At 47.6% G+C, this 26,857-nt stretch overlaps 2 protein-coding genes across 2 annotated transcripts in view; one reads left to right on the top strand and one right to left on the bottom strand.

Annotated features, from left to right (window-relative positions):
• Window positions 1–26,857, top strand: part of LOC143696054 (uncharacterized) — a 569,411-nt gene that overhangs the window by 434,449 nt on the left and 108,105 nt on the right. The window contains exon 10 of the mRNA XM_077191260.1: window positions 7,927–8,132. Within this exon, the coding sequence (XP_077047375.1) occupies window positions 7,927–8,132 (206 nt within the window). The remainder of the gene's footprint in view (window positions 1–7,926; window positions 8,133–26,857) is intronic.
• Window positions 1–26,857, bottom strand: part of LOC143696055 (uncharacterized) — a 224,075-nt gene that overhangs the window by 171,847 nt on the left and 25,371 nt on the right. The window contains 1 exon segment of the mRNA XM_077191261.1: window positions 4,667–5,112. Coding sequence (XP_077047376.1) covers window positions 4,667–5,112 — 446 coding nt within the window.

The following is a 26,857-nucleotide window of genomic DNA, read 5'->3' as shown; positions in this document are numbered from 1 at the left end:
ACTTATCGGCCAACTACGCCTCCTTCTGCATTCTTGTGGTTATTCTGTTGAAACTATTCTTCATATTTTTGGCAAAAGAGCCTCTTCCCTATCCTGTTGTTGCATCAAGGGCATAATGTCCTTGCCTTATATGGACACTGACTGCTGACTTCTAGACTTCTCTCCTTCTTGCTTAACCAGGGGTATTATGTCGACGTGACCTTTCTCAGCCAGCCAACTGTCTACAAAGCTCAGCGGGACAAGGCTCCTGTCCATGCTCTCCCACATTCCACAGTGCCCAGGCCACACCAGGAGTGCTCAGAGCTGCAGCCAAAAGCTTCCTATCGATCCTCTCTTGCAGAGGACACCAGCACAGAGGCACAGGTGCCACCTCCTCCAGCTAAGCCCAGCAGATCCACCTCCTCACCAGCTGCAAGAGCAGGACACTTATGTGCCAGCCGCCCCTCCCAACCCCGTTCTTCCCCTCGTGCCTTGAAGGCGCATCCCCACCTTGAGACACCCGGGGCGGGAAGAAGAGCTGGCCCCGGACGATGTCCTCGTTGCTGTGGAAAGGAAGGTGCCCACAGAGCAGCTCATAGAGCAGGATGCCCAGGGACCAGATGGTGGCTGGCTGGCCATGGTAGCAGCCAAAGAGGATCCACTCCGGTGGGCTGTACTCCGGCGTTCCTATGGGACACGGGCGCAGCTCATCAGGCCCATGCTGCTCCCTCCCTCCCAGCCAGCTCCCGTTCCACAACAGCCAGCCCCTGCCCTGCCACAAAGCAACTTGGCTGCAGCTGGCTGAAGAAGGATTCCCCCTCCTTCCTTCCCTCCTTCCTTCCCCCCCTCTTCCCCCTCTGCCAGCCAAGGGAGGAACTTCTGCTGCCCGGCTGGGCCCCGGCTTTGGGCTCACCTGACATCCGGGTGTAGAACGTGTCCTGGAGGATCGTGCCGCAGCCAAAGTCGATGAGCTTCGCCTCGCGCGTGGCCAGGTTGACGAGGACGTTCTCGGCCTTGATGTGGCGGTGCAGGACGCCGCGGCTGCTGCAGTGCCCCATGGCCTCCAGCACCTGGCGGAACAGCCCCCGCGCCACAGGCTCCGTCAGGAACCGCCGCTCGTGCAGGAAGTACCAGAGGTGCTGACAGCGCTGCGGACGCTCCATGAGCAGCGCGAAGCCCTCGGGCACCTCGAACCAGTCCAGGAGCTGCACAACGCCGCGGAAGCCAGGCCGCGACACCTTCCACAGCAGCGCCAGCTCCAGGGGCACAAGGGCGCCCTTGCGCTGCGGGGGGACCGCGATGCCGTCAGGAACGAAAGAGAGAAACAAACAAATCACACCTCAAAGTGATTCCTATTAGAGAAGTAACCAAAGAAAACAACGTAGCAATAACGAAGAGTGTTGGCTTCTGGCTTCTTTCTTCTATGCATGAGACCAAGCTTTTCATGGGGAACAATTGCCTCTTCTGACAATTTTGCCAGAGTGGACAGGAGCAGAGCATTTACTTTTCAAATAGAAAAGGAAAATCATGTCAGTAATGTCATCTCTTTTCATCCTCTGTTGACACAGTTGCAGGCTGCCAAAAGACATGGTCTGCAGTGTAGAACTTGGGGCCAAGTTTCTTTTTCTGCCAGAGGATGAGGAGGGGAAGTATCCCAGAATCATGGAGTTGTGGCATGGTTTGGCTTGGAAGGGATCTGGAAAATCCCATGGCTGCAACCCCCCTGCTGTGGCTGGGGACCCCTTGCACTGGACCAGCTTGTCTAGAGCTCCATGCAGCCTGGCCTTGAACACTGTCAGGGACGGGACATGCCCACCTTCTCTGGGCAACCTGTTCCAGGAGAGCCTTTTTTCTGAATCCCTTACCTAAACCTAATCTCTCTCCATTTGGATCCATGCTCCCTTGTCCTGTCCTTGCCTGCCCTCGTACAAAGTCCCTGTCCAGCTTTCTTGTGTGTTGCCCTCAGGTACTGGAAGGCCCCAGCTGGATCAAGGCTGGGTCTCTTTCCCAGGCTGAAGAAGCCGAGCTGTGTCAGCCTTTCCTTGCAGGAGAGGAGCTGCAGCCCCGGCACCATCTGGGTGTCCCTGCTGGGCCCCTGCTGCAGCGTGTCCACGTCCTTGCCGTCCGTGCCGGGGAGCCCGGCAGAGGCGGAGGCAGCGCTGCAGGTGCAGGGTCAGCGGCGGGGAGGAGACCCGGCCCTGGCAGCGGCTCCGGGAGCAGCGATTGGCGCTGGGCCGCCCGCACTGCAGAGAGCCGGGGCCCTTGTGCCTGCCCTTGTGCCCAGGGCGCCTTTCCCCGCCGCCCGCCCGCCCGCCCGCTCGGGGGAAATGCCCCCTGTGCCGCCCCTCAGGGCCGCCCCTCGCCGCTGCCCCGGGCGCTCCCGGCGCCGCCTGGAGGGGCCCAGGCCTCGGCCTCACCCTGCTCAGCCCGAGGCCTGGAAAAGCAGATTCAAACACCCACCCAGAAAGTGCCCCAGGATGCCAAGGTCAATCTTTTGTCACCAGCACGGCTTTGCTATCAGAGTCTGGACGGGAGTAGAAAATCACCAGGGGAAAAGAGCATGAACAAGTTCTGCCATGGCACTACCTCAAGCTGTGGGGTACCAGTTGTTGGTTTCACTGGCTCTGGATTGAAGGCACTTGAGACAGTAATTCATGTTCAGACTCAAGTGTTTATTATTTCTTATTGGTAAAACAGCCTCATTACTGGGAGTTCAGCAGCTTTTCAGTAGAAGGCACAAAATGGCCAACAGTCTCTTGTTCCAAGGTCTTTTAAGACTAAACTATCCACTTAGGAACTGACACCTAGATTATTTTCCCTTTTAACCCAATAACTGATCCCAAAGAGCCTGCAATGTGGAATTTCTGCCCAAATACAAAAAGCCACCCAAACCCATGAAGAAGAAGGAAGAAGCATGAAGAAGAAACCCAGGACGAAGCACTGTGCCTTCCATTTTGCTTCCATCCACAACATACTAAAAATCCCAAAACCTCAATTTCTCAGAGTCAGAGTGAACCAAAGCCCAAAAACTGGAGGTGATAAAAATGGACTAAAACCACAACCAAGGAATCAGCATCGCCCTGAAATACCTTTCCCCTTACATCAGCCTGGTGCATATTCATAGACCCTCATGCATATCCATCAACTACTTTACATATTCCAGGAATGATTTTACAGGGCCCCTCCCTGGGTCTGCCTTTTCAGAGCATGTGTGTTTCTTGGCTGTGGTTTTGGCTCCTTCTCTTTATCACCTCCAGTTTTTGGGCCTTGGTGCACTCTGCCTTCAGACAGGGAGTGCTGATAGTTGGCAGATCTGTACAGGTGTCCTCATCCTGGGTGCATTGGATGTTATCTCACCCAAGCAGGCAGTTTAACACAAGCAGCTATTTCACTGAGCTTAATTAACACCAGAAATAAAAACTATAGAAAAAGTTACTTTCAGAAACAGTCCCAGTCCATATTTGATCCCAGTCCAGTTGATCCCAGTCTGTGTGGTCCTGATCCATATGGTCCCACTCTGTGGAGTCCCAACCCATAGGATCCCAGCCCATATTTGATCCCAGCCCATACTTGATCCCAGTCTGTGTGGTCCTGCACACGCTCCAAGGATCTGGAATTCCAGTTCCCAGCCAGGAAAAAATGTTCGTGCCCTTGAACTTCCTTCCTATCATCTTAAAAAATTAGAATGAAATTATAATTAAATAAATAATAATTAAAATAAATAATTAGAATGAAAATGAAATATAGTAACTTCAACTCTTACTTACAATACTCCAATAATGATTCAAGCCAAAAAAACAAGAACTATAACATTACCAATAAATATAAATAAATTATATACCAAGAAATAACCTTTGAAAGTTTTAACTCGATGGCTAATATACTTGAGATAAAAAATATCTAAAAAACAAACATGCAATCTAACACACCTTAGTTAAACAATTCATATTACAAATATACTAAACACAAAACCAAAGACGATAATTTCTCATACCTTTTAACCAAACAATTTATAACACCCCTAAATACTCTAAAACAATTAAATTACAATTAAAAAAATTAAATGCAGGCGGGTGTTTTTATTTGGATACTGGTTTTTGGATTGTTTGGGTTAGATGATTTTAAAGAAGGGATTCTTATGGGAATTAATTCAGCTGACAAGGTGACACCGCAAACAAAATTGCCTGAAAATGAATGGGACAGAAATCAGTAACTCAGAAATTTTTATTTGCTATCAAATACATCCCACACAGCCAGGCCCACACAATCCCCATCCCACCGCTCCACATGATCCCACTTCTCCCAGTCTGCTTCCAACCCCATCTCACCCTGGTGGCTGTGGAATGGAGTGAGTTTGCCATGGGATTGAGTTTTTTTGAGGAGGGAACAAGGAATTTGAGGTGGAATTGAGCCTTTTGGGTTAAAATTCATTTGTTTTCAGTGAGATTTGAGTGGTTTTGAAGTGACAGATGAATCCCTCCTGGCTTTTGAACTGCTAAGAGATGGAGAAGGGAAAAAAATTCAGGCCAAACCAAAAGGAGAAGCAGCCAGGTGTGTTCCCAACATGGATCACAGGGAATGTGAGTGACCAGGGCTGTGCCCAAAGTGCCTCCTCCAGTGGGGGATGGAGCTGCAGCAGCGCACGAAGCTCTTCCCGCACTCGGGGCACTCGCAGGGCTTCCCTTACCGGTGCCTCCGTTGGTGTTTGGTCAAGTGAGAGCTGCAGGAGAAGCTCTTCCCACACTGGGGACACTCGTAGGGCCTCTCCCCACTGTGGATGGGCTGGTGGGTGACGAGGTGGGAGTTGCGCTGGAATCCCTTCCCACAGTCGGGGCATTGGAAGGGCCTCTCCTCTGTGTGAATCCGATAGTGCCGGAGGAGATTGGAGCTGGACTGAAACCTCTTCCTGCATTTATCACACTCGTAGGGCCTCTCCCCTGTGTGGATGCGCCGGTGCCTGACGAGGTCAGAGTTGTGCTTGAATCCCTTCCCACAGTCGGGGCATTGGAAGGGCCTCTCCTCTGTGTGACTCTGATAGTGCTGGAGGAGATGGGACCTGGTCTGAAACCTCCTCCCACACTGCCCACACTCGTAGGGCCGTTCCCCAGTGTGGATCCTCTGGTGCTTGATCAGCTCGGAGTTCCACCTGAAGCTCTTGTCACACTCCTCGCACGTGTGGGGCTTCTCCCCATCATGGAGCTGCTCATGGAGCACCAGCTCCGAGCTCTGGCTCCATCTCTGCCTGCCTTCCCGGCCCAGGCTGGCTCTTTCCCCCTCACATCCCCGCCATCTGCGTTTGCAGCCCCTCCTCGTGCGGCATCTCCGGGCCTTTTCCTCCCCGTTGGCTTCCTGCGCCGTGGAGCCGCTCCAAACGGCCTCTGCCACCAGGTTCTGCCGCGGGCATTTGTCCTCCCTGCTCTCCATGCTCAGCTCCTGCTCTGGGCGAGGAAGGACAAGGACAGCATGGGATTTGCCTCCGTGCCACAGGCAAGGGCAACGAGATCCCCCCAGGGCACACCCGGGGACGCACTGCCCCCTCTTGGCTCTCCCCATTTCGGGATGCCGGGGCTCTTTGGGCTCCCGGGCTCCCTTCTCCCCTCATTCTCTGCTCTGGGCTGCAGCGGCTCCAAGGAGTCCCCCCTGCCCCTCTCCAGGCTCTTGAGGCTCCCGCCAATGGCGGCACTCCCCCCTCTCTGGCCTCCCCACTTTGGCCACCGCCAGCCCCCGATGTCCCCCCGAGGGGCCTTTTCCGCTCAGCCTTGGACTTCTTCATTCTCCAAACATCCCCCCAAAAACCCAACCCAGGGACCCCCCGGGATATCCGGGCCGGGCTCCCCCTCCCCGCTCACCTGCGCCATGGGGGGGGGGGGGGATGATCCCACAGGTGGGGGCTGCGAATTCAGGCAGGGCTCAAGACCGCGTGGCTCCCGCAGCTCAGCCTTGATCCACCTTTGTCCCTCCTCTTCCTCTTCCTCCCGCTCCTCTCTGTTTTCCCCACCTCCTCTCATCTTCTATCCCTCCCCTTCCATTCCTTCTCCTCCTCCTCCCCCCTAACCCCGCCTCCTCCTCCCCCTCCATCCCTGCCCTTCCCTCCCTCCTCCTCCTCCCCCAGCAGCAGCCACACCCTCGGTGCCCCGTTCCCGCAGCCCTCGCAGCCCGCGGCAGCAGCGGCCATGGAGCCGGGCCAGGTCGGTATGGGCAGCGCGGGGCTCTCGGCTGCTCCCAGCCGCTGCGGGCGGGGGGAACCCGGCCCGGGCCAAAGGAGAGGCAAACTGGGCAAACTGGGGGCTGCACATCCAAACTGGGCCTTGCTGGGGACCCTGCCTGGCCACTGCCAGCCCTTGGGGCTCCTCTCGGCACATCCGCCAGGGGGGAACGCACACAGGCCTGGGGGATCCCAGCAGTGGCAGCACTGCCAGGGACTGGGCTGCACTGGGATCGTACAGAGGGTGACTGGGATTATGCTGAGGGTGACTGGGAACAACTGGGATCATGCCAGGAGCAACTGGGAGTGACTGGCTGCACGCTGGGGGTGACTGGAAACTGCTGGGCTTATCCTGGGATGAACTGGGATCATGCTGGAACTGACTGGGATCATTCTGGCAGTGAGTGCCACTACACTGAGGCTGACTGGGAGTGCTTGGCAGCAAATGGGATCATACTGGAAGGAACTGCAAAGATGCTGGAGGGAACTGGGCTACACTGGGGGATACTGGGAGTGACTGGAACAAAAGTGAGGGTGAAAGAGAGCAACTGGAACCATGTGGAGCACAACTGGTTCATACTGGCAGGGACAGGGAGCACACTGGGCTCATCTCTGGATCATACTGGGAGGGACTGGACTAATACTGGGAGGATCTGAGAGGGACTGGGAGCACACCCTGCACATCATCCCCCAGACTGGGCCTGACTGGGAGCAACTGGGAGCACGCTGGCAGCAAATGGCATCATACTGTATAATCCCAGTATGAGTGTAGCCACTCCCAGTATGATCCCAGTCCCTTGCAGTCTAATCCCAGTTGCTCCCAGTCACTCCCAGTCTGATGCCAGTGCCCCCAGTGGGATCCCAGTTGCTCCCAGCATGGGCCCAGCTGTTCCCAGTGTGCTTCCATCACTCCCCTATGGTTACAGACACTCCCAGTATTGTCCCAGTTGAACCCAGGTGCCCCTGCTCTAGTCCCAGTCCCTCCCCATATGATCCCAGTCCCTCCCAGCATGGTCCCACTCCCTCCCAGTTGCCCCCAGTGTGGTCCCAGTTGTCCCCAGCATGGTCCCAGTTGTTCCCAGTGTGGTTCCAGTCCCCCCAGGATGGTTCCAGACACTCCCAGTATATCCCAGTTGCTCCCAGCATGTCTGCAGTCATTCCCAGGCACTGCCAGTGGCCCCAGTAAGGTGTCAGTTCTCCCAGTATGATCCCCCAGTCATGCCCAGTATATCCCAGTTGCCCCCAGCAGGCATCCAGTGCTTCCCAGTTGCTCCAGTTTGCTTGCAGCATCATCCCAGTTTCCCTCAGCTGCTCCCAGTAGCCCAAAGTGTGATCCCAGTCGCTCCCTTTCAACCCCAATATCATCCCAGTAAGCTCCAGTTTGATCCCAGTCACATGCCAGCCCTCCCAGTGGGGTCCCAGTATAATCCCAGTTGCTTCCAATCTCTCCCAGTATGGTCCCAGCTGCCTCCAGCATGGTTCCAGTTGCTTCCTAGATCAGCCCAGTCAGTCTCAGTATGATGCCATTTGCTGCCAGCGTGCTCCCAGTTGCTCCCAGTCAGGCCCAGTCTGGGGGATGATGTGCAGGGTGTGCTCCCAGTCCCTCTCAGATCCTCCCAGTATTAGTCCACTCCCTCCCAGTATGATCCAAATATGGCCCCAGTGTGCTCCCAGTCCCTGCCAGTCTGAACCAGTTGTGCTCCACATGGTTCCAGTTGCTCTCTTTCACCCACACTGGGGAGAGGCCCTACGAGTGTTGGGAGTGTGGGAAGAGCTTCAGGGGGAGCTCTGACCTGATCAAGCACCAGAGGATCCACACTGGGGAACGACCCTACGCGTGTGGGGAGTGTGGGAAGAGCTTTAGGGACCATGACATCCTGATCAGCCACCGAAAGATCCACACTAGGGAGAGGCCTTACGAGTGTTCCGAGTGTGGGAATAGATTTTGGTTCAACTCCCATGTCCTCCTGCACAATCTCAGTCACACAGAGGAGAGGCCCTTCTTCTGCCCTGACTGCAGGAAGGGATTCAAGAAGAACTCCACCCTCATCACCCACCGGTGCATCCACACTGGGGAGAGGCCCTACGAGTGTCCCCAGTGTGGGAAGAGCTTCTCCTGCAGCTCTCACTTGACCCAACACCAACGGAGGCACCAGTAAGGGAAGCCCTGCGAGTGCCCCGAGTGCGGGAAGAGCTTCGTGCGCTGCTGCAGCTCCATCCCCCACTGGAGGAGGCACTTTGGGCATAGCCCTGGTCACTCACATTCCCTGTGATCCATGTTGGGAACACACCTGGCTTCTTATTCTTTTGGTTTGGCCTTAATTTTCTTGTCTTTTCCATCTCTTTGCAGTCCAAAAGTGAAGAGGGATCGATCTTTCACCTCAAAAACCACTCAAATCCCACTGAAAACAGCTCAATCTTAACACAAAAGGGCTCAATCCTACCTCAAACTGCTTGTTCCCACCTCAAAATCTCAATCCTATGCCAAACTCACTCCATTCCACAGGAACCAGGGTGAGATGGGGTTGGAAGGAGATACGGAGAAATGGGATCCCAATTTGGGAGCGATAGGATGGGATCATGGGAGCGGTGGGATGGGGATTGTGTGGGGCTGGATGTGTGGGATGTATTTAATGGCAAATAAAACTCTCAGACTTACTGGTTTCTTTCCCGTTCACGTTCAGTCCGTTGCAGTTCTGTTTGCAGGGTGCCGCCTCCCAGAGTGTCCCCTCACAGTTGCCGCCCATGGCCTGAGCCCGCCCCTTTCCCCTCACGGTTCCCGCCCTTTCCCCGCCCCCTTTCCCCTCACGGTTCCCGCCCTTTCCCCGCCCCCTTTCCCCTCACGGTTCCCGCCCTTTCCCCGCCCCCTTTCCCCTCACGGTTCCCGCCCTTTCCCTGCCCCCTTTCCCCTCATGGTTCAGTCTTTGGGAGTGGGGGAGGAGGAGGAGGGAGGGAGGAAGAGGCCGAGCAACTGCAGGAAGCAGCTGGAGAAGGGGAGAGGGAACCCTGCAGTCGCCGCAGCCCCAGGAGCATCGTCCCCCATTTTGCAGGTGCCCAGGCAGGGGGAGCGCAGCCCAAATATCCCGGGGGGAGCCTGGGTTTGGGGTTTTTGGGGGGGGGGGGATGTTTGCAGCTGGCAGGGCTCCAAAGCTGAGCTGCAGATGGCCCTCGGGGGGATCCTGGGAGGTGTTTTTGGGGGGTGCCAGGGCTGGCAGTGGCTGCTCCCAGTATGAGCCCAGTTGGTCCCCCCGTGTGCTTCCAGTTTCCTCAGCACTCCCAGTATGATCCTGGTCACTTCCCCTCACTCACTGCAGAATCCCAGTTGCTTCATATATGAGCCAAGTCATTTCCAGTATGATCCAAATATGAGCCCAGTGTGCTCCCAGTCCCTGCCAGTATGAACCAGTTGTGCTCCACATGGTTCCAATTGTTTTCTTTCATCCTCACTTTTGTTCCAGTCACTCCCAGTATTTCCCAGTGTAGCCCAGTTCCCTCCAGCATCTTTGCAGTTCCTTCCAGTATGATCCCATTTGCTCCCAAGCACTCACTGCCAGAATGATCCCAGTCAGCTCCAGCATGATCCCAGTTCATCCCAGTATAAGTCCAGTTGTTTCCAATCACCCCCAGCATGTACCCAGTCACTCCCAGTTCCTCCCAGTTGCTCCTAGCATGATCCCAGTTACTCACAGCTGCTCCCAGTCACCCTCAGCATAATCCCAGTCACTTCCAGTACATCCCATTTGCCCATAACATGGTCGCAATTGCCCCCCCCTGCAGGCTCCTGCTCACTCCCAGTATGATCCCAGTCTCCATTGGTGTGATCACCATCTGCCATGGCATGGCAGTATGAGCCCAGTATGATGATCACTACAAATTCAGTACAATCCTCGTCACTCCCAGTATGATCCCAGATTTGGGTTTTTTTTCCCAGAATTTCAGGATTTTTCCCAAAATTCCAGGATTTCTCCCCAGATTTCTCTCTGACCATGTGTGGGCAATGGATTTGTAGAGAGTTCTCAAGGCCTGACAGAAGGCCCACACTGTATTCATCCATGTGCAAACTTTGAGACAAGAAATGCTGACTTAGAAATGCCATGGAATAGGACAGATATTGATGAGAGAGAAATGGATAAAAGTTTTAAAAGATGGCCTAGCAAATAAGACTAGATACTTTGGAGAAATAGAACTATGAAAGATGCAGTGTAGTGGGACCCACGAGGGTAGTTTCAGATGATTGGCTGTAAGGCATCTACAGCATGGCGTGGCAAAAAGCTGATGGGCCAAGAGAGGCCTAAAGTGTATTGTAATTAGGAAACAGTTGGCTTCTGATTGTGATGGCGTGAATTATAACATCTGTATTCTCTTAGCCTTCTTATGAGACTGAAAATGGAATAAAAGTTTTTAAAATGCCTCTCAGTTGCCCTATCTCTGGGTCAGGAAAAGAGCATTGTCCAGCACAAGAGATCCAGAGATCCATGATTGCCTGGAAACTATTGAGGCCACCTACTGCAGCCGTTGGATTTGAAGGACACCCCCTCAATAATGCCGAGACCTGGCTCACCGATGGGAGCAGTTAATGTCATCAGTGGAAAAAGACATGCTTGGCATGCTGTCACCACTTGCAGAGAGGTAATAGAGTCTGGACCACTATCAACAAACACCTCTGCCCAAAAGGCTGAAATAAGTGCTTTAGAACAGGCAAAACGAAGAGAAATCAACATTTATACAGACTTAAGGTATGCATTTGGGGTTGTGCATGCCCACTGAGTGACTTGGAAAGAAAGAGGACTGTTGAATTCACAAGGGGAAAATATTAAACATGCAAAGAGACAATAAGACTGTTGGAAGCAGTTCAGCTGCCTGAGAAGGCAGCCATCATGCATATCAAGGCCCACTAGAAATGAGCTCTGAATTGGAAGAAGGGAATGAGCTGGTGGAAAGAGAGTTGAAAGAAGCAGCTAAAGGTGAGATACTGTCACAATCCACTCATACAGATGGAGGTTGTGATAGTTCTTTAGCTGATCTCAGAGGGCAAAAGCAACACAGAAGGGGATTGCAGTATCAATCAAACAAATGCACCTATTTTTGAATGACCACAGCAAATGTCTTAAAGGAATTAGGAAAAAGGAAAAGAATGAAAAGAATAGAGAAAGAGAGGGGGAGACAGAGTGGGTGTAGCTACCAAACGTAGAGATGAAGGCCTCGTGGTCCAGTGGCTGGAGTTCGCCCAGTCATATTGGGAAGATCTGAAAAGCCCTGGTTAACTCAGAGGCCTATCATAGCCCTTTGCATGAGGGGGGAACAGGTAGCAGAGAATAAGTCTGTTGAAATTGCTGAGGGGGAACAGATACAATGAAGAATAAGGGTATTGAAGCCATCAAGGGGGGAACAGGCACAGATAGTCCATGTTCTCAGCAGTGAGCGGGACCCATTGCTTTTCTTGGTCCAGCAAACACACCTGCAGGCAATACTTGGCTCACTCCAGTCAGGCCAGCACCCCCTGTATCAGAATTACGGGGTCTCAGTCTCAGTCCTTGGGAGGGGGCTTCAGTCTCTGTTTGTCATAGTGGTAGTGAAGCAGATGAAGGACTTTCCATGGCGGGGGGACCACCAAAGTCGCCCCAGCAAGTTCATCTGGCCAAGAGGTGGGAAGATTCCTGGGCTATTGTCACGAAGCAGGTGCAAGCATATAGAGCACGTGGCCCCTTGGCAGGCCCTGCCAGAAGCAAGGTACCATAGCAGCAAATACATCTGCAAACAATCACTTGGCAGGCCAGAACTCTGCTCAGGGGCCTCAGGATTTTGGTGTGCATCCACCTCAGGCAGGCCAGAATTCCAATCAGGGTCCTCAGGGTCCTGATACCTGTCCTTGGGATGGTCATGAGGCAAATGAGGGGAACTCCAGACCATGTCTCACACCAGTCCATAAGATCCCAGTCCATATTTGATCCCAGTCTCTGTGGTCCTAAAAAAACTAACATACAATCTAACACACCTTAGTAAAACAATTCATATTACAAATATACTAAACACAAAACCAAAGACCACTATAATTTCTCATACATTTTAACCAAACAATTAAACTTTAATAACATCCTTAAGTACTCTAAACCAATTAAAATTATTTTTAAAAAATTTAATTGCGGGTAGGTGGTTTTATTTGGATATTAGTTTTGGGTTGTTAGGGTTAGATGATTTTAAAAATGGGATTTTTATAGGAATTGAATCAGCTGAGAAGGTGGCACTCTGCAAACAGAACTGACAGAAAATAAACAGGAGAGAAATCAGTAACTCTGAAAGTTTTATTTGCTATCAAATACATCCCACCCTGCCAGCCCCACACAATCCCCATCCCACCGCTCCAAACTGGGATCCCATTTCTACCAATTCCAATTGCCTTCCAACCCCACCCCACCCTGGCAGCTGTGGAATCCATAAGCACACATACTTTTGCTTAAAGCAATGCTTGCTTATTTCGAGTCCAATCCCTGATTGTAAGCCTTAAAACACAAAGCACAGAGCTCCATTATTAAGCTTAGAACTTTCCTAATGTCTTGCTAGATATACTTTTCTGCAGGTTAGGGAGTTATTCTAGACAAGTGTTAATACACAGACCATTGTTCTATTTGTCCTTACTTTTCTACTTCTTACATAATTTTTCTGCTGACCAATCTCATGGCTACTGCTTAGCTCTTATCACAGTTCTGCAGTCCCTGAGGCCTGCCTTTTGCAGCTTTCCCAAAATCCTCTGATTTTATGGATTCCCACAATACCCCCTCTCAATTTACTTAAAAAGAAACTTTTGTAATTGGGTTGTTTATTAACTACTTTGTGTTTCGTATTTTTACTATAATATATTTGCTTATTTCTTATTTAAAGTGGTTTTTTGCTTGCATTAAGCATTGCTGTATTACAACACAGCAATTTTAATGCTGTGGAAGTTTAGTTAGTTTAAAGGGCATAAGTTATGTTTGATAACAATTTTAAGTTATTTTTTAAAAAAAATTGTCGATTTTAAGGCTTTAATTTAAAACTTTCTTCTATGTTTATACTTTCATCTACTATTTTTGTGGTATTTTGAGAATTTTTTGTGAATTTATTTTTTACTTCTCTTTTTTGTATGATAAAAACTTTTTTGATCGTTTTGTTTATTATTTGTTGTACACACTGAAGTATGTAAGGTATTACTACTAATGTAACTACTAAAACACTTAACATAAATACACTTATCTTACAAAGTTTCTTTAGCTAAGGTGTAAAGCTCTGTTTTTGGAACAAATTATTTAATTAGGATTCACTATTTTTTTAAATTTGAGTTGTCAAAATTTTCAGCTTTTGTAAGCTTTTGCAGATGGATTCAGAATGATCAGATAGGTTTATACAACAATCTTTCAAAATTTTCACAATTATGTTTATGTGCTAGTAAAAGAAAATCCATTGCTGTTCTATTCTGAGGGGTAGCATGTTTAACACTATTAACATTTGTTAACATATCACTGATTGCTGTGGATGTGGCATTAGTTTGTTTACTTAGCTAACATCTAACTTGATTTAATTGTTTCAATGTCATTGCTGAAGCCACTTGGGGTAAAAACAAACTTGCTGAAATTTTTTTGGTAGCAATTTAAGGCATGAAATTACTCTTTCAGTTTTCATCATAATGATGAACAGATTTTGTTGTTTTATGTTTCTTTTTAATGACTGCTTTAGCAGTAGGTGTTATTACAGTGAGCATTCCAATGCTACATGCGTTACTTTTAAGGCGTGATGGAATGCTTTGCTAAGCTCTATCTTTACCAATGAACTAATATTCTTTTGGCAATTGTTGTGGATATTAGTTAGTTTTGGAAAGTACATTTCATCTGTTTGAATAATTACACCAAACACTTAAATTTCTGCATGCAAAATGATGGGGAATAACATTGTACTTCAGAGGATTACTTTTTTGCTAATCATTAGCTGTAAACATAAGGCAAAAATCTATTGTTAAAGAATTAAGGATTTTTAATTTGGGGGGTTTAGACATTGCTTTGGGAAGTTTTTTGGCTTAAATGTTTTAATTTAATACGGGATTGCTCTCATTGTTAATTTTACTAGGCTTGCTATTAGATTGCTTTTTGATCAAAGGCAAATTTTCTACTGGCACGCTGATTAGACAGGTTGAGAAGGCGTTTTTTGGTTTTGAATTAGACAAACATTTAGTATTTGAGTCAGCTGCCTTGGCTAAGGTCACATAAACATTTGGTTTTGGTTGTTTCACAGGCAAATTTGCACTATAAGAAGCAATTAAAACTAATTAACACCAGCATATCATTTGATTTTGCCTTATCTTTTTCATGAGCTTATTTTTGGCAAAAAATCTTCTCATATATATTAATTTAGAAACTTTGCTTTTGAATTTAAAATAAAATTTTATCTTTGAAAGTCTAATAGAGGGGATTTATAACTTAACAAAACAAAAACTAGGCTTTTGCCAAAAATCAGTTCTATGAAACTAACAATTGACACACTTATAAATAACATAAAATTAGAGTTTGTAGGTTTTACTGATGAATAAGGAATGTCAGGTGTGACTCGTGATTTTTTTGTTTAGCTTATGTCTGTGTATTTGCTTTTATAGTTTTGGACTCGTTGACACATTCTGGGGTGCGGTACAGTTTGGCGTTTTTGGCTGGGATTCACTTAATTTTTGCACTTGCAGAGACAGAAGCATACTTTTTAAGTGATTAATTGGAAAGGACTTTCAATTTGTCCAGTCTCAGGGTTTCTAATTAAAACAGGGGGATTTTCTTTCAGTTTTGCTTGTGTGTTATTTGAAAAATGCTTAAAAATTGGTGGATTGGGTTTTGCAACAGAGTTGTTTAAAAAATTAAAAACATACAAAGCTTTCTTCAACCTTATTTGTGGTGTGACTTCTACTTCTCTCTTCTGTTGATCAAGAATGTGTTTTAATATTTGATGTGTCTTTTTAATAATTTTTTGACTTGTGGGAGAGTGAGGAATACTAAGGATGCGACGGACACTTCATGTTTTTAAAAATTTGGTTAATTTTTGAGCTATATATGCAGGACTATTATCGCTTTTACTTCTTGGGGCACACCCAATGAAGAAAAAGCTTGTAAAAAATGGTGACAGGCATGATTGTTTGTTTCATCTGTGTGAAGAGAAGCAAAAACTGCACCAGAGAACGCGTCCACTGAAACATGAATATTTTTAAATTTACCAAAGGAAGGGTATTTAATGATATCCGTTTGCCATAACTGCAGGCTTTGCAAACCTCGTGGGTTGACTGCTCCTGTAGAAACAGCAGGCTGCACAAGCTGACAGTCAGGGCAAGTACTCACGACAGCCTTAGCTTGACTTTTGGAAATTTGAAACATTCGCAGAGGTGCTTGCGGGTTTTGGTGAAAAAAGGCATGGGTCAGTTTTGCTCGTTCAAAAACGTTTGGCAAAGTGTTTGAAATGACCATTGTCAGTTTGTCCGCTCCCGCGTTTCCTCCCACTAAAAATCCAGGAAGCGAAGAATGAGCCCTGATGTGAGAAACAAAATGTGGATTAGTTCTATATTGCAAAGTTGTATAAAGGCATGAGAGCCAACGGTATAAAGTGTCATGACTAACATCCTTTAAAATTGACCCTTCTAATCTTTTAACTACAATAGCAACATAAGCAGAATCTGTGATTAAATTAAGAGGCTGTGGAAAGAGCTGAAAAGCCCGAACCACAGCAGCAAGCTCAACAATCTGAGCAGACCATTCTACTATTTGAATGTCTGACTCCCAAGCATTAGTTTTTTGGTTCAACCAAGTTACGACTGATTTGTGACTTTTGCCCAGAGCCATCAGTGAAGAGAATTATTGCATTTAAGGGTTCTTCACTTAACTTAGGTTTCTCCCTAAAACTCAATTTGGCTTGCAATAATTTGTGAGCTGGGTAATGAACAGAACAAACACCTGGGAAGTCCAACAATGCGTACTGCAAATCATCAGAATTTTGCATTGGCCAATTAAGATAATCTTTTTTCAATGGTAAATAGATAACTGCAAATTCTTGACCTGCTAAAGTTAGCAATCTGGTGCTGGCCTTAATTACAATTTGGGCTATCATCTCCAAAACTGTGAAAATAGTCCTTGGAAACGTGTAAGGAAGAAAAATCCATTATATTATCAACAAAGGATCTGTCTCAGAAGGGTCCCACTGGAAAATGAGACTACAAAGTTGCATTTTTTCCTCCTAAAATTGCAAAAAAGAAAGGCTTTTCTGGAATACAGCGATGAGCTTGTCGTCTTTGGAGAGCTTCCATGACCTTGTCAAGGGCTGCACAAGCTTCAGGTGTTAAGGTTCTTGGAGAAATGATGTCGCAGCTTCCTCTCAGTAAATTGAAAAGTGGACCCAGTTCGTCGTTGGTGATTCCCAAAACAGGTCTGACCCAATTGATTTCTCCCAAAAGTTGTTGTAAGTCTTGCAGGTTGTTGACACTGGTCTGGAGCTGTATCTTCTGCGGCGTTATTGTTTTCTCAGTCATCTTCCATCCCAGATACTTCCAGGGTGGAACTTCTTGGATTTTTGTTGCAGAAATTTCAAGCCCAGCATTTTGGATTTCAGCGACAACACCGGCACAGGTTTGCTCCATCTCTGCCTGCGTTGGAGCTGCGATGAGCAAATCATCCATGTAGTTCAGAATCATGGATCTTGGAAACTTCTGTCGAACTGGAGACAGAGCTTGGGCAACAAAATGCTGACAAATTACAGGCGAATTCTTCATTCCTTGGGGCAGGGATTTCCAGTGATATCTCTGCACGGGTTCTCTTCGATTGATGACAGGAACGGAAAAGGCAAATCTTGGAGCATCATCAGGATGAAGTGGAATGTGGGAAAAACAGTCCTTTAAATCAGTGACAACGAGAGGCCAGTGTTTTGGGATCATTGATAAAGAAGGGAGTCCAGGTTGAAGAGGTGCCATGTCTTCAATCACTTCATTGATCTTCCTCAGGTCAGGAAGCAACCTCCAGGAGTCCGATGTCTTCTTGTGGATGACGAATACTGGTGAATTCCAAGGACTATTTGTGGGGGTGATGTCACCTTGCTGTAATTGTTCCTTTACCGATTTTTTAAGGATATTTAGTTTTTTCTCTGTTAAAGGCCATTGATCAATCCATACAGGATGATCAGTTTTCCAGGTCAGCTTGAAAGTGGCCGGTTTTGACGTGGTTTCCGTCACAGTCCCACCTCCAGTTTTGCTCCCTGTCGCAGACATCTTTCATGAAAAATCCTTTCTTAGGATTTTTCCTTGTGAGAAGCTGCAGTTTTCAGCAACCAAAGTAAACAATGGTTATCTGCTGCTGTGGAATGCAACAGGTGATTGGTCTCCTGTGGGTGTTTGGATTTCTTGACCACTCATGGCAGAGCTGGCTCTTGCTCTGTCTGAGACACAGATCTTTGTTATTCATTCTTTTCTATTCTTAGCTTAGCTAGCTGCTGAAGAAACCTTTCCTTTCTATTGCTTTTTAGTATAGTCTAATGTAACATATAAAATAATAAATCAAGCCTTCTGATCATGGAGTCAACATTCTCGTCTCTTCTTCATCCTGAAAACCCTTGTGACCACAGTCACAGCTCCCCATTGGGACAGGACGTCTCTCCCCCAGCCGGTGAGAGGCTCCTGAACAACAAAAGGATGCACTGTTGCTGTCTTTCCTTCAGGACCCGTAATGTTAATCATGGATGCACTTTGCAAACACACAGTAGCACCTCCAGTCCCTGTGAGGGAACCTGAAGGAGCCACCAAATCCCAGTCATTGGGCCAGAACATATGGGAAATTCCAGTGACATCTGCACCAGGATCTGGCATGCCTGTAACATAAATTGTTTTACCATAGTGAGTCAGGCTACAAGTCAGTTGTGGTCGGTCACAGTCCAAACATTGCACCCAAAAGACCTCTGGACCTGAGGTACCAGATGGCACAGACACAACTGAATTCTTTGGAAAGTTGTTTTGCTTGGGTGTACTCATGGGTAGCAGAAATGCAATAGCAATAGGTGTTTTTGGTGGAATTATCATAGGAACATCAAGTGCAAGAGCTAAAATCACTAGCTCTTCATTACAATTTACTGAAACAACAGAAGGAAGGATTGAGAGTCCAAGAATTTTGTTGTTGGCTTTGCCCAGAATCAAAAAATCTTGTCTTTGTTGAAAAAGATTGACAATTCCAGTAGGAATGTTCACACAACACAAATTATTTAATAGATGAATCAGTTTTGAGGAGGCCAGTTGGAACCTTGCCCTTGAGGGTATTGAGCTGGAACCATTTGAGGATTGGTTGACTGAGGGATAAATGACTGAGGTACCAACACCACCTGACTGGTACCTGGTTGCCAGGGGCTACCACTGCTTGTGTCTGAGCGCGGTGGTTCGCGCTGTGTTTTAAATTTAACGACAAGGGTCTGCCATCGATGTCAAACGAGAGGGACAGTACTTAGCAAGATGCTTCCCTTTTCGACGTCGAGGGCAAATAGGAAGTTGTTTTGGTTGGATTGTTTTCACACGACAATCCTTTTTAATGTGACTTGGTTTACCACACGCACAGCAACAAGTCTTTTCATCAGAGTCCAACTGCACAGTGCTAACAGAGTTTTCCCAAATTTTTTCTTGTTTTTCTAGGAGCTTTTCAAATGTATCCATTCATTGTGTCAGATGGTCTTCCAATGTTTTTCCTAAAGCATTGACCTGTATATTAGCAAGATGTTGTGGAGCAGTGAGCCTACTGCAAGCTGTTAGCATCTGTGTAACAGCTGGAGGCTGATCAGGAAAAGTTAAAATAGTTTTTCTACATTCCTCATTAGCATTTACAAAAGCAAGGTTTTGAACAATATAGTAGCGAGCTTGTTCATCTGGACGTTGTTTTTTGACTGCTTGGGTTAATCTATCTAAAAAAGAACCATAGGATTCTGTTTCACCCTGCCTAAAAGTAGTAAAAGCATTCACATGTGTACCAGCTGGCTCAACTGAAAACAAAGCTTTTCTAGCAGCATCTTTAATATCTGTTAATACAGGCCGAGGCAATTCTGCTGCTTGATTTTCCAGTCTATGGTAAGGTGGATCGCCTGCTAATTGGGTAACATCTAGATCCTCATAAGCAGTATTTGCATATCTTTCAATCAATTTATTAAGGAGTTTTTTCCATTGTAAATTCCCATAAAAGATATTGTGAATTGGTTAAAATCAGGGAAGCCACATTTCGACAGTCAGCAGGGACTAAGTCATAACAATTAAAAATACTTTTCAACACATTATTAAGATAAGGAGAACCCACTTTCTTTCAAAGCCTGACGCAGTTCTTTTATATCATGGTGAGAAAGACTGTCATGTCGTGGATTTGCATCATTACGATCGTATCTTACAGATAATGCAAGGAGTTGCATCTTTGAATCCAAAACTTTTTCTAAATTTTGATTAATATTAGACCAATTAGGTAATCTCAAGGGAGGTTCAACCTCTGATTTAGATTGCTTTCTAATTTTTCCTCTCATCATTGTAGTCTTTGGTACAGAAAAGGTGAAATTGTCACTGCCAGCAGCTGTTCTGGGAGCTCTGCCAAGCTCCAAGTGTCGCAGACATCTTTCATGAAAAATCCTTTCTTAGGATTTTTCCTTGTGAGAAGCTGCAGTTTCAGGAACCAAAGTAAACAATGGTTATAGTAGAGGAAATGTATTTGAATATGTGTATAGAGGCTTTGCCCCAGAGGTCCCGGTTGCCCTCGATGGGCTGCAGCTGCGATGTCCTTAATTGGGCTGCAGCTGTAACTGATGAAGATGACCGGGATAAAAGAGGGCGGGTAAGCCAGTCAGGGAGAGCCTTGGAGGAGCCCTGACCTGAGAGAGAACAGCATGCAGCAGAAGGAGTCAGTGAAGATCTGCGGCCATGAGAATACACCGGAGAGGTATGGACTTTGGAAATCTAATAACAACAAGATGGGACTCTCTAGAAATAATAGAGGAACAACAATGGTTATCTGCTGCTGTGGAATGCACCAGGTGGACCCGTGATTGGTCTCCTGTGGGTGTTTGGATTTCCTGACCACTCATGGCAGAGCTGGCTCTTGCTCTGTCTGAGACACAGATCTTTGTTATTCTTTCTTGTCTATTCTTAGCTTAGCTAGCTTCTGAAGAAACCTTTTCTTTTCTATTGCTTTTTAGTATAGTCCTAATGTAACATATAACATAAAATAATAAATCAAGCCTTCTGATCATAGAGTCAACATTCTCGTCTCTTCTTCATCCTGAAAACCCTTGTGACCGCAGTCACACCAAGTTCTCGGCAGGGATGTAGCCAAAGCAACAAACTTTCCTGGGAGCTCTGCCAGCATGGGCGGGGGAGAGAACTCTGAATTCTTGGCTGCAGCATCACTTAAGGACCACGCCGCCTCCGGAGCCCTGCCAGGAAGGGCAGGGGAGGAGCCACGTACCCTGGACTGTGGAAAAAAGCCAGAATTTGACTCCTGCTCTCGGAGTGCGTGCGAATTTGTATCTGTGATAATTTCCATTGCACTGTTACAGGTTCTGCGCTGCAGCTCTGCCTGCGGGGAACCAGCTGGAAAATTGCCAGCTCCAAGCCGCGACCTCGACGTGCTGTTTTCCCCCCCAGCAGCAAATGAGACGGGCTTCAAGGCTTCTGTTTGTGTTTCCAGAAACTCCTCTGAGCCCTCCTGCCTCCATCCCAGGCATCTGTCTGGGCAGAGCCATCCTGGTTCCGCTCGGCTCCTGGCTGCTGCCCGCTGCCTCTGTCCTCCCCCTGCCCTGTCCTCTGCAGGCAGAGCCAAATCCACAGCTCCCCCACCGCCTCTATCTGAGGGCTGGCGTACTGTGGGATCTCAGCACATCGTTCCCGATGCCCAGAGATGCCAGGAGAACCCTTGGGGGACTCGAAAATCCTGGAATGTTGCCAAGAGTGTTTGGTGGCTTGATTTTGATCCATCCACAGAAGTAACAAGAGTCTGAGGACAAGAGAATCACTTTAGAGTAAAAGGTGTAAAAGAGACACATTTAGAGGGTGAAATATAAACTTTAAGGTTTTTGGTACAGGGGGGTTATGGAGACAAGATGGAGGGATCAGGGCGTGTCTCATCCTTCTTCTTTCTTCTTCTTGTCCTCCATCTCCTGTGATGATGTTGGCACTTAGAGATTGGTTTCTGGTGAAGGTGCACTTGCTAACATGGGCGAAAAGCATTGGGAAATAAAGGTAAATATTGTGTACGTAGATTTTAGTATAAGAAGACATGACCGCCCCGTGGGTGGGCAGAGAGTGCCTGTGACTGCTTGCAGATCAGACCTCTGTTGGGCAGACAGAAAAATTTTGTAGATAAGAAATAATAAACAACCTGAAGACCGAAAAGCTGAAGAGTCCAGACTCGTCCTTTGCATCGCGCCCACCAAAGAACCGCCCTGCCCGTGTCGGGGCAGAGACAGACAGACAGACAGACAGACAGCGTACCATAGAAAACCCTGGGAGAGACCTGTTGGAGGAATTTACACGAAAAGAATTTTCAGAATTGCAAAGCAATCTGCCCGCCTGAACCAAATCCAAGGGGGTATTTTCCCGAGAAGGGGAAGCAGTGGCAGGAGTGGCCCCCACAGCCCCCGGCCAGGCAGAGCAGACCCAAAGCTCCCCTCGGCCGTCCCTGCTTGCACAATTTCAGAACAAGTAGCTCTTGTATCACAAAGCCTCTTCAAATTCTCGTCTCCCGGGTCTGTGCGACCTCCACCCTGCCCTGAACATAACTCACAAACTCCCACATTCCTGGGATGCCATGAAAATCCTGAACACTTTTCTGGGCATTGCGGGGGTGGCTGCTTTCGTGGAGGAATGGGAGGACGGCTGTTCTCAGCAGCAGGGACGCAGAGAATCCCGGGAGAAACAGAGGGCACGACCGAAGCTGAGCGCTGATCTGACTTCCAGGAATCAGAGTGCTGTCTGCACTGCTTGGAGAAATCTCGGACGTGCCAGAAGGGAAGGAACTTCGAACAGAACTCAGAATTTCTCCAAAAGAGGATGATGGCCCAGCATCACTTGGATTTAAAGTCTCAGAACAAGATGTTCTGTTTTGTTGTTCAAAAAGGTCTCTGTTACAATTATTTTGTTTAAAACTCTCCAATAAAGCTCAGGAGACAGGCATTAGTCTGCCTACAGTCTCTTCCTTTTTGAGAGAGAATAGATTATAAATTTTCCAGTTTATCTGGTCCCAAAAATCAAAGGTAAAAGCAGACTGCAAGTCTATATTTAAAGTATTCGCTTTTACCCAGATTAATAAGTCTTTCAGTTCATGTTTTGAGATATCTGAACGTCCTTTATCCTGTAAAACTTTTTCAAGCTGGTAAAACACGTCCCATTCTGTTTTAGATAAATGATTTCCCATATTGTAGCCCAGGCGCCCCTAATAATGCTACTCACAAGGACATCAGATGCAGACGGCGAAGGGGATGGTCTATTCCTCCTTTTTAACAACCTGGGCCTCTGGCGCCCAAACTGTCCATGATCTTCTTTTTTATTCTTCGAGTCTAACGTAACTCCTCACAGAGGAAGCACCATTTAACGCCGGCTGGGGGTTATTTACAGACCACAAAAGGGACGGGACTGCTGTGGAACGTGCCTTGAGCTGTTTTATTGTTCAGCATCAGTCACATTACATGATTATGGCAATGGGAAGATGCCAGCAGCTCACATCCCAGGCAGCAGACCAAGAACTTAATGTTACAACTTACTTTATAAGTTTCTTGACCAATCACACAAAGCAAAATCATATTGACAGTAGTTCTCTCCAATCACCACAAGCACACGTACTTTTGGTTAAAACAATGCTTGCTTATTTCGAATACAATACCTGCTTGTAAGCCTTAAAACACAAAGCACAGAGCTCCACTATTAAGCTTTAACCTTCCTAATATCTTGCTAGATAAACTTTCTGGAGCTTAGAGTTATTCTAGACAAGCGTTAATACACAGACCATTGTTCTATTTGCCCTTGCTTTTCTACAGTTTAAATACTTTTTCTGCTGACCTATCTCACGGCTGCTGCTTAGCTCTACTCACAGTTCTGCTAGCTCTGAGGCCTGCATCTTGCAGCTTTCCCAAGACCCTCTAATTTTGCGGATTCCCACATCTGCCACTGAGGTGCTGCTATTGACGTGTCCCTTTACCCAATCAGCTCTCTGATCATGTGGTGCCTGCGCATCTCCCCAGCCAATCCCTGCCTCGCACACGAGGTGACCACCAACCCACTCTCTGGCCATCAAACCACAGCTGAATCTTCCCAGAATGCCTTTAGGCGAACAGAAGTGAACAGGATTGAACAAAGTTGGAAAAGGTCTTTATTCTGTAAGGCTTTTCTTATTTCCCACAGTTATGGTCATCTCACAGTCACCTCATGGTCACAATTGTCTCACAATTGTCTCACAATTGTCTCACAGCCATGGTTGTGTCATGATCATCTCATGGTCATGGTCATTTCCTGATCACCATCATCTTATGCTCAGGGTCATCTCACTGTAATGGTCATCTCATGATCATGTCATGGTCACTTCATTGTCACCTCATGGCCACCATCACGTCACGGTCACCTCAAGGCCGTGGTTGTGCCATGGCCAACCCATGGTCACCTTTTGGTCCAAATCATCTCATGGTCAGGGTTGTGGTTGTGTCATGGTCATGGTCACATGTCCCAGTCTCTCTGCAGGCCTCTCCAGTCCCTGGGCCTTACCCGGCTCGGCAGAGAGTGGGGGGGGTAGCCCCACCACGGCCGACTGCGGGGAGACACTCTCTGTGCCCCGAGGGTGCTGAGGGCACTCAGGCTGGTCGCCTTCGCTGCAGCAGAGACGACCGAGACGTCGGTGGAAGAGGAAAGGGGCCGACTCCCAGCAGGGGGTATTCCAAGGTTTTATTAAGGAGTCCCGAGGGAGCTCCTATACCTCAGGGGGTTCCTGCCGAGAGCACTGGGGGAAGTCTGGAGCTCACATTTAAAGGGGGGAGGAAACTAACATAGATAAAATCCTACTGACCAATAGGTATCTCTGGGGGATGGGTGCTGGGGGGATAGACATACAAAACAGCGTATGGGGCAGGACTTGGGGGGCTGACCCCTAGCCCCTGGCTAATCACTCGACAACTTGGACCGAAACTTCTAGGTAGGGGGCTGGGATGTCGAGGTGACTGGCAGAGAGCCAGGGTGGGGGTTTTGGAGATCTCATCCCGGGAAAGGGATAACACAAGTAGAGGGAAAAGGAGGGGGGGGGTACAGTCTGGGATAAACCATTTGGGAAAAACATGGGGATACAAAACAAACTACTTCAAAGTATTACAAAATATAAGAAGGCACTACAACATCTCCCTCTTTTCGTTTAAATAAAAAAGGAAGAGGCACCTAAACTTAAATTTCAGCTCGGAGTGCTATCAAGCATCAGCAAACCAAGGCTGTTTTGTAAATTCTGCAGAGGTGTCTGTCCCTTCCTCAGAAGAGGTGGGAACAGTCACCTGATTGACCTCTAAAGGGGAAATAGCTTTCGAGATCAGTTTGGTCACAATGCTCTTGATGATCACAAAACTGAACAAAATGACAAGAAGAACAAGCAAAACTAAAAATACAGATTTCAAAATGGATTTGACCCAGCCCAAGAGTCCCCATCCCTGAAAGAGTCCATCCATCCAGTCCACTGTTTCTTGCTTGATGTCTTGGACCATTTGTTGCATCTTCCCGATGATTTTGTGGACATTTTCAGCTTTGGATGACAGATTCAGGCAACAGAGACCTTCAAACTCCTCACAACGATGATTATGTAGCAAGAGGAGAAAATCAATTGCAGCCCGATTTTGTAGGGTGGCTTGCCTTGTTGTTTCATCATCTGCCAGGAGGTCCGAAAGTGCAGCTGATGTAATATTGGCCTGTTTAGCAACCCAACACTCTAGATGTGATAATTCACCTAAAGCTTTGGCTGCAGACACCCATGGCAAAAATACGGTGATCGCAACTCCTTTTGGTTTGGACCAATGTACAATTTCAGAATCGCAATTTGGGTCCAGATTCCTTAAATCTCTCTTTTTGCGGGCCGAATTGCGGGTGCTGGTTTTGGTTCGCCAATCCATGATTTGGGTTTTGTTGGGTGTAAACAGGCTCAGCTTTCCAATGGTGCATGGACCTCCGATTAGACGAGAGGGGATGCCTGCCCATGCCCTGTCCCCGCAAATGAGGAAAAACCCCTTAGGAAGGGCACGGGGCTTATTATCAGGGGTGGAAGGTATTCCTACTTGGGAAATTTTCTTACACCAAATTTTTGCTGTATAATTCACTTTAAACTGTTTGACTTCATGGTACAAATCTACTTGATCTTTTGGTGTAAACGTAAACTGAACACAATAGAATGCCTTGGCAGAACCAAGGAGTTCAAATTCTTGGGGTTCTTTTTCTGCTACTGCTTGTCTATCAATTAATTTTGACCAAGGGGATAACGGATTATATACTGGGGGAAGGGGAGCAGCTAATGTTGGCGGAAATTCATCATATTTAGATGGGATCCCCACAAGGCAAGTGGACATCGGGTCAGACACAGAAGAGGCTGACAGGCAAATGTGGTCTTGGTTGAGGACTCTGGCGAGGGTGGTCCACACATTTGCTTGGGGTTGTGGAACAATCCACATCTGACCTGGATGGACGGCTGTCAACAGAAGCAACGGAAGGATGGGGCTCATTCTGATGACACCAGGGCTGAGTTCAGATCAAAGGAAAACACTAAAACTGAAAATAAAAAATGTTAGGGATAAGGTCCAGGTAACAACAATCTAACTTTAAAGAGTCTGACGGCGCTTCCTCCTCCAGCAGGCACTGGCTACCTGTGTTGCAGCTTTGTCCTTTGACACCTTAGGAATGTACGGTCTCACCCACCTGGAGGGGATCCATCTCAAGCCTGAGGGAGTGGATACGCACGCATACCCCCTACCCCAGACTACGAGCTCATGGGGCCCCTCTATTTTCCAAGTTTCAGGGTCCTTTATGAGGACTGGCGGACGGACTTTTAATTTGTGCTGACTGTTCTCGTTAAAATGTCTGACAATAGGTGGGTTAAGGTTTTCATAGGTACAGTTCAAAAAGTTCAGTGTGAACAGCGCTTTGGACAGCTGGATTTGAGGGGTCTCTGTTTTCATAACTTCACGTTGTCGGTGAAGAACCTTTTTTAGGTTCTGATGGGCTCTCTCCACCACAGCTTGGCCTGTCGGGGAATAGGGGATGCCTGTTTTGTGTTCTATTCCCCATTGCTGCAGGAAGCTCTGAAGGTCTTTGGACTTGTACGCTGGGCCATTGTCTGTTTTGATGACCTTAGGGATTCCTAATGTGGAAAAGGCTTGCATGAAATGCTTCTTTACCTCACTGGCTTTCTCCCTTGTGTGGGCAGAAGCATAGATGGCACCAGAAAAGGTATCCACGGAGACGTGGACATATTTAAATCTGCCAAATGATGGGATGTGGGTTACATCTGTCTGCCACACTTCGCAGCTCTGCAAGCCCCTAGGGTTTGCACCTGCACTTAAAGTAGGTAGTGACTGATTTTGACAAGAAGGGCACGTGGCTACGATGGCCTGGGCTTGTTTGTGCTTCAGATGGAATTGTCGGACCAAGGCAGGTGCATTCTG

The sequence above is a fragment of the Agelaius phoeniceus genome, chromosome 28 (assembly GCF_051311805.1).
Source record: "Agelaius phoeniceus isolate bAgePho1 chromosome 28, bAgePho1.hap1, whole genome shotgun sequence".
Classification (NCBI taxonomy): domain Eukaryota; kingdom Metazoa; phylum Chordata; class Aves; order Passeriformes; family Icteridae; genus Agelaius; species Agelaius phoeniceus.
Note: the sequence above shows the minus strand (reverse complement) of the source record. Positions and strands in the feature narration are given on the sequence as shown.